General features: G+C 34.8%; 1 protein-coding gene across 1 annotated transcript in view; it reads right to left on the bottom strand.

The window, feature by feature from the left end:
* Positions 1 to 8384, bottom strand: part of LOC117117355 (multiple epidermal growth factor-like domains protein 6) — a 13522-nt gene that overhangs the window by 1525 nt on the left and 3613 nt on the right. The window contains exons 4-9 of the mRNA XM_033261636.1: positions 6608 to 6763; positions 5748 to 5879; positions 5317 to 5475; positions 4412 to 4540; positions 2170 to 2427; positions 724 to 1041 (exon numbers count right to left, since the gene is read on the bottom strand). Coding sequence (XP_033117527.1) covers positions 724 to 1041; positions 2170 to 2427; positions 4412 to 4540; positions 5317 to 5475; positions 5748 to 5879; positions 6608 to 6763 — 1152 coding nt within the window. The remainder of the gene's footprint in view (positions 1 to 723; positions 1042 to 2169; positions 2428 to 4411; positions 4541 to 5316; positions 5476 to 5747; positions 5880 to 6607; positions 6764 to 8384) is intronic.

Genomic DNA, 8384 nt, shown 5'->3' with positions numbered 1-8384 from the left:
GTACATGAAGTCATATTATAGTAACTCGATGCCTATCTAATAAGTAATAACAATTCTCCCCCTGGACCCCCACCGGAGGCCCTAGGCGGCCTCTGGTGGCCTCCAGCCAAGTGAGACTCAATTTGCTCCACTAGCCCCCTCCCCCAGGCCTTTAGCCCCTCCGTCGGGCAGGTCCTGGCGCCATCATTGATCAGCAGTACTGTACTGATACGATGAATAACTAGGCCTAGGCTTTTTTGTAATTTGTATTGTGTTAGAAGAACTTGTTTGTAATTTTTCACATTCGTCAAAGAAATAAACATTTTTCAAAGGATTTGAGAGAGAATACAGTCACTGTCACTAACTTTTTGGTCAGTGCAGACAGGTCAAAATCTTGGGATGATTTCATAACTATTCTAGGCTATATGGCCTAGGCAAGTAGTAGGAGGCGGCCTCGGCGGCTCTACATCTAATTTCGTTCCTTGAGTCTTCAAAATATTAAACGTTCAGTTTTTTTAGATTATTAGGATTCATTGATTCAAGGAATTGCTTAATTGTTCATACTTAATATTGTATTTAAAGTAACTTTCTTCAGGTTCTTATTAACCTTGTTTTACGAAAAGTAATTTTCAATTACAATTCAATTTTTATCACGGTGCACGATGTCTTCGCGGTGACGAAAAAAAAAATTCTAACAAGAATGGGTTTGCATTTTGTCCAATTAGATTATTCAAGTGTATTTACCTCCACAAACTGTTGGTGTAGTTGGCCTAACACTTCCCATTGGACCTTCACCCCCAGCACCTTCCCTGACAGCTGCTATAGCAAATTTATATGCTTCTTCCCAGTGTAAACCAGTCACTGTGGCTGTAAGACCGCTAACCTGGAATGCTCGCCTAAAGGGCTCAGATGATAGAGATCTTTGTTTGTAATATACAACATATCCAATAATGGGAGGATCACCACTATCTCCACTGCTGGTACTCCATTCCCTCCACATCAATTTCACTGATGATCCAGTAATCGTCTCTGCGGCTGGTCTTCCATTGTATGTTGGTAATACTAGTTATAAAATATAATAATATAATTATAATTCCACTACACTGGGTGATATGTTGAGTACATATTAAATAGTTTAATTAAATAGTGGTCTTCCATTGTATGTTGGTAATACTAGTTATAAAATATAATAATATAATTATAATTCCACTACACTGTGTGATATGTTGAGTACATATTAAATAGTTTAATTTAAAATTTGGTGAATTGAGGAAAAATGATACAATAAATTTTAAAAAAATATCAAAGAACTGCAATATTATTCAATTAATTCTATTTCAATATATTCAAAAAATACACCCAAGGGGAAGAGAAATATAAAAAACTACATAAAAATACATAAAAAGTGCCATGTGCCAATATACCATGATTAGTATTATTACCATTAAATACAAAATTCTTTATTTGTCAAAAATATACAATCATTGAAACTTACTTTCCTGTAATAATAATGAAAAAATGCAAACACGAAAAAAACCATTGAACTTTAGCATTTTTTTTAAAATCCAATTTTATATAGCACCTATCACAATCAGGAGAATACACAAGGTGCTGGCATCAGTAATGAAAATAGTCAATGACTGAAACTTACCATAGATAGTAAGCGAATGAGTTTTACTTGCCGTTTAATTCAAATTTGTTGAATTTAGGAATAATATCGCAATAAAGTGAAAAAATAATATAAAAGAACTGCAAGATTATTCAATTAATTCAATTTCAATACATTCAAGGGGAAGAGAAATATAAAAAGTACATAAAAATACATAAGAAAGTGCACAATATATTTTTTTTTGCACTGTAGTGCCTATAACAGTACTAGAGGGTCCTGGGTTAAAGTTTATTCCAATTTGTTGTATAACCCTACTACTTTTTGTTTTCTAAATGTTCACAGAGGTTGTCTGCAGAGGTTGTCTGTTCTCTCATTCTGAATAAACTAAGTATTTTCATTTTTCCTATTTGAGCACTCACAAAATATATAAATCATTATATATAATGAAAAAATGCAAACACGAAAAACCATTGAACTTTAGCATTTTTTTAAAAATCCAATTTTATATAGCGCCTATCACAATCAGGAGAATACACAAGGTGCTGGCATCAGTAATGAAAATAGTCAATATTGAAACTTACCATAGGTAGTAAGTGAATGAGTTGCATTTGCCATATAAGAATCCTTAGTAAGTTGGCAAACATATGCAGCATCAGGATTTGCTTCACCGGTAAATGAAACTGTTGTAACTCTATTTGATTTTGTGCGTCCAGTTTCTGCAGCAGGTTGACTATCAATAAGGAACTGAATGGTAGTGTCAGTTACATCACCTTGAATGTCACATTGAAATGTGGACATCTGACGTGGATTAACTTTTGCGTTAGAAATTGAAATTATTCCTAGAGTAGGAAACAAAAACAGGAATAAAAGGTATATAAACATATATAAATTATGATGAAAAGATATTGCCTCTTGTAAGAGTTATTTTTGATAATTGTTATTGTTTAAATGTTTTTATTTTTTTCTTACCTTAAACAGAGATGAATATTCAATAGCAAGCTACTATTCTCCCATAGGGTCCAGTACGGCCAAATTAAAAAAAATTATTGTGTTGGCCACACCCGACCGACCCAAAATTTGAGTTTTTTTTTTTTTTTACTACAACGAAAAAAAATTGTTTTTAATGAGCTAAAAAGGCTGGAATAGGCTTATCTTGCAACGGTAGGCAATGTGACAGTGTTATGCAATCGTTTTGCTCTTCAATATAGATTTAAAAATGGTCTTTGTTGTATGTTTGTGTATTGTCTACTTTTAGCATAAACACATTACTGGTTTACAAAAAAAACATTTTTTTACAAAATTTCCTACAGACCTACCTGTTTTTTTGGATTTCCCCAAAAAGTTGGCCAACACAAGAATTTGTTTTAATGGTCTAAACAAAGTCTAATTTTACAGTAAGGCTTAAGGGAATTGAGCTGTTCTGACAAGATGTACCCAGGATGTTAAAAATTAAATAAACCATGTAACTGTTATTTAAACTGGGATAGGTGTTCAGTATTAAGCTATTGTTTTCCCACATGGCCCAGTATTATGAAGCTTATGGAGTGGAGCTGTTTTAATGTTGAGAAGATTTGCACCTCCTGGACCAAAAAATTAGAAGCCAAACTTAGATTAGATTCCCTTAATAAACTTAGGATATAACCAACCTAAGACTTACAGTAGGGTCCATCTGGTGTTGAATTGGACAGAACACCAGGAGACAGTCCCCTTCTCTTTAACAAAGAGTTTACTGTGTTCTTTAATGTGAAAAACTGTGCACTATTGACCCTCGAAATGAAACAAATAGGAGAGTAGGGGATAAAATTGAACCAAAGTACACACAGTGGCTTCAACCTGTTCAGCCAAATTAGCAAAGCTTTTTATTTTAACCACCAATCTAAAGCTCCCGAATGTTGCTTTAAATAAATACTTTATTATTGGTAATTGTTGAACTATAAACAAATGGATCCAATCAATTGAATAAAACAAAACTGAATGAGTCATACATTATAATGAAAATAATATAAAAAAAGTATAAGATAGACATAAAATGAGATGGACAGGGGCGGATTTAGGGGGGGGGGGCCGGCCCGGCCCGGGGCCCCCCTTTTGGGAGGTAAAAAAAGAAAAAAAAAGCGGAAAAAAGAGAGAAAAGGAAAAAAATGATGGCTAAGAATGCCTCAAATGTTATGTTCGGGCGTCTAGAACACAAAAATTTCGCGGGGGCATGCCCCCAGACCCCCTACGATAGTGTTGTCTCAATCGGCCCAACTTTCAGCCCCCCTTCGGCCCCCCCTTTTTGGACATTTCTGGATCCGCCCCTGATGGATGTAGTTGATAGCTGAATTATCATACTGTACGTGATACTGTCTAAAACTGCATTAAAATGGGTCGGAGGGCCAAAGTGAATTTTAGATTCAACTCCGAGGGCTGCACCCAAAACTTTGATGTTTCAGTGCACTTTTAAAAACCGTCATACACTGTTTTATGGCCGTGATATGCTAATTTTTACTATTACTTTTTGCCGGGATGAAAAAAAAAACAAGGTGTTTTCCAGCCAAAGATGGTTGTCAGGACGCACACATAGGGTTTGTAATTCATTTTCACGGGCCGCAAAAATAAATCACTGTCGGGTGCATGCGGCCTGTGGGCCTACTCTGCCTACCTGTGGTTTACGAAAATGCTACTTAATGTTCAGTCCATGACTGCAACTAAACATTTACCTTACCTGACCATCCTTATGGTATAGTTAAATTAGAGATTTATTTTGTTTACTATATATCATCATGCCTCTACAAAATGTATGTTGCTTTAAAAAAAATTATTGAAGTAGATTTTCCGTACCTGTAGTGCAGGTGTTTCCTAACCAATTATCAAGGCATCCGCCATCACATCCAGTTTCATGGTGACAAGAGGCAGAGTCACAATAGCAAGTCAAGGCACAAGAGTAACCACAGCTCCTAGGTTGGCAGGCTATACATAACAAATTCACCAAAATATTGTAAAACACTGTGTACATATTAAGAAATAGCTAGGACTATTAACTGAAATAACGTGTGTCTGGCAAAGTCTTTCACTTAATCTATTCACAGAGATTACTTGAATCAGTAGTGAGCTGTTGTGAGTGATGCGGAGATGGATGATTTATATCTTTGTGAGTGCTCTAATAGGAAAAATAAAAACAATTAGTTTTAAATCCAGAACGAAAAAACAGACAACCCTGTGAACATTTAGAAAACGAAAAGTAGTAGGGTTGTATGACAAATTGGAATAAACTTTAACCCTGTACCCCCTGGTTATAGGCACTAAAAAAAAATCATTATTATCTAATATAAATAAAGGCTAATAATGTACACACTAACAGGTGGACCTATGATATTATAAATTAAACAAAGCAAAATAGTATTTATTAGAGTAGGAATGCTCAATTTTCTTTGAAATGTAAAGGTATTGACATTTGGAAGAATTAAAAAATGTTATTTTCTTTTAAATACTTCTTGTAGCTGCAGCAACTTTTGGCTCTGCAAGTTTACCTAAGAGTTGCTGATTAACGCACTGGTTCCCACTTCAGGTTTTCTCCCAACGTCCCACCTTCTAAAATTACAATACTTCCTATTATTTCTATGATTTAGTATGGCCTAACAATATCAACAAAATTTGATAATTTAATTATTTGTTTTTAATTCAATTGTGAAGAAAAAGTGTTGTTTTAAAAACTTCCTTATCCTTCCACTTTACACTGTACTTACCTTCACAAAAAAATTGACTGTCGTATTTATGATATCCTTTTGCACAGTCTGCATTATTACTACATACACCTGTATTCTTATCACATTCAACATTATCAAGACAATGACAAATTAATGTACAAGATGAGCCAAAATAACCAACAGGACAATTGCTTGGAACTGCAAAAAAAGAAGGAAAAAAAACAGTCAAGGTAAAAAAACAACTATGTATATTATGCTAATACAATTATAAATTATGTGAATAAATATTTACAGATTAAAATTAAACAATGGAGAATATTTAAGGTTTCTATTCAACAAGATATATCAGTGACTTTTGAAAACATTTACTAATTTAAAAATAAAAAAAAAACAACAACAATAAAAATTATCAGTTATCACAATAATTATGAAGATACCAGTAAAAACAATATATATTTCTAAAGCACTACCTTGGCAGTTGCTTCCAGACCATCCAGGTGCACAAGTACCTGACAAACACTCTCCAGTATACTGGTTACAGCCTCCTGACGTACAATGACAATCCTGACTGCAACCCGCACCAAACTTACCAAAGCCACAATCTGATGTTCAAAGGAAATATTAAAGGTGCAATTGAATGAATTAACTTAATGGAAAACACCTTGTACATTCTTATCATTTTTATATTAAAAACACCCTACTGTATATTATAAATAATTTATAATAAAAACAGTCAATAAATAATCATGAAATTGTGAAAACACAATCTATAAAATTAATGTACTGTTGATCACCATGGTAGTGGCTGTACTTCACCTGCTACATGTCCCCAGGAACCTAATCCGAATTTTCTTGTTGCTTTATAACAAAGGATTGTATACATTTACATTAAATTTATATTTTCACATGTATATTTTACATTACCTGCATAACCTTTATTTTATACAGTATGCACCAATACAAAAAACTGCAATGTTATTACATAAAACAAACAAAGACAATTTCTTAAAAATAAATATATTTTAACACAGTATCTCTTTAACATAAACAATAATTAAGTAAAGTGCTTTTCTCTTTTGGTCAAAACATATAATTATGTTTTCCCAGGATACTGGTTACATAAATAATCAGCACAATGTAAATGCTTTATCAAGACAATTAATTCCCAATTATTAAATTTTATTTATCTATTTATATTTCTGGGTGACGAGGAGACAAGCAATTAACCACATATACTCTTGCTCACAACCTCAATATTGCAGGTTTACCACATGCTGTGACTTATAACTAAATGATATATGGTTTAACGAATACATAAATGTACATTTACCTGTTAGACATTTAAGACCAGTATAACCTGTTATACAGCTACATCCATATGGATTAGGTAAGCAAAATTGATGGACTTTACATGCGTCTTTTGGATCAGCTTCGTTTTTTGTACATCTAATTTGACAGGTAATTCCAAATCTATTACCACCACAAGCTACAGTAAATCAAGAAATAAATCAATAAATTATTATTATTATTATTATTATTATTATTATATAAAACTGATTGCCTTTACATGCATATTGGGGATTAGCTGTATTTCTTGTACATTTAATTTGACAGGTAATTCCAAATCTATTGCCACCACAAGCTAAATCAAAAAAATAATCAATAGATTATCATTGCATTTTATATATAAAATGTGTTTCAAATAACTGAAGTCAATCTAATGTCTTTAAAATGATTTAGTTTTCAAATTGATAAATTTGTTCATAGGCAATTAAATGCTAGCTATTAAAATCTTATAAGAAAATTCCCATATGTTAGATTTCCAGAGCAGATTTTATTGGTGTTAATTGAATGAGGTATTTTATATTTATGACATAATGGAGAGCCCTAACATCGGTGCTGGTTAGTGATGCTCCATGTCCAGGGTTAGGTTTGAACCAAGTCTTTTTATAGGACTTAACCAGTTCACTCTTGTGAAGTGTCCACATCTGGCTAGCGTGCACTTCAAATAACTCCAGGCACATCTTTTGGAAAGAGTAGGGAACTCAACCCGATGCGGGTGGTTCATTTCAGCCCCTTTCATTGTGGAATGACGTGAACATAAAGCTACTAAGCCCCTCATTATGGCAGCTACTGTTCAGTAGTAGTAGCGAGCGTGTGCAATTCAACACAATGACTCTGCAAGTCATACCTTTACCAAATATGCCAAAACACACAAATCAGAAGTGATGTTGCTGGACCGATAGCGAGATACTGTACTTACTGGATGAACTGATTTACGCCAGATTCTTAAAGGCCTGTAAAAAATAATGGAATTGTCTAACCCAGGCTTATGTTACGCAACCAGCCTCATATTTCTTTTCGCAGTGAGTGTGTAGCTTACCTGTGAAGAAAAGCCTCATACTTTCTTCCGTTGTGTTATTTGCCTAATACCTCATTCAGACTGACTAGCATCACATTGCGATCGGTTGTAGCAATTGCGACACCCAATCGCAAAGTAAAATCGTGTGTGAAAGCTCACCAGTAGTAGTCGATATGTAATCGATATCGCAATTGTTACCCGTTGCGATTGGGTGCTACAATCTTTATTACTCCCGATTACCACGGAATCTGAACACAACAAATTCCACAAGGTCGACTGTTCGGCTGAGGTCAGGCAACATAGGCCTAGACACCGGAGGCCTAGGCCATAGAATGTAAAGTTTGTTTGTGTTGGTCTGAATGCGTTCGTTGATAGCGATCGGGAGTAATCAGTTTTGGATTACCACCGATTACATCGCAACCGATCGCAAGAGAGTGTAGTCTGAATAGGGTAGGGTATATTGATGTCTTTTCAGAAGACTGTATGCTTTGTCTGCAGGGGTCTAGGCCTAGTCCAAAGATTGACAGCCCCCTGTCAATCATGTGACCAGGGGTCGCTTTGGGAGGGGTGGGCATGTGACCACAGGGTCGCATTGGGAAGCGTGGGCATATAATGTTGGAATGTAGGTAAGAATGGCCCCGGAAAAAATGGCCCCAGAAAAAATGGCCCCGGAAAAAATGGCCCCGGAAAAAATGGCCCCGGTAAAAATGGCCCCATATGACAGGTAGGTAAAAATGGCCCCAAT

The sequence above is a fragment of the Anneissia japonica genome, unplaced genomic scaffold, assembly GCF_011630105.1.
Source record: "Anneissia japonica isolate Jap-2015-1 unplaced genomic scaffold, ASM1163010v1 scaffold287725_len345208_cov150, whole genome shotgun sequence".
NCBI lineage: Eukaryota > Metazoa > Echinodermata > Crinoidea > Comatulida > Comatulidae > Anneissia > Anneissia japonica.
The sequence above is the reverse complement of the archived record's forward strand: the minus strand, read 5'-3'. Positions and strand labels throughout refer to the sequence as shown.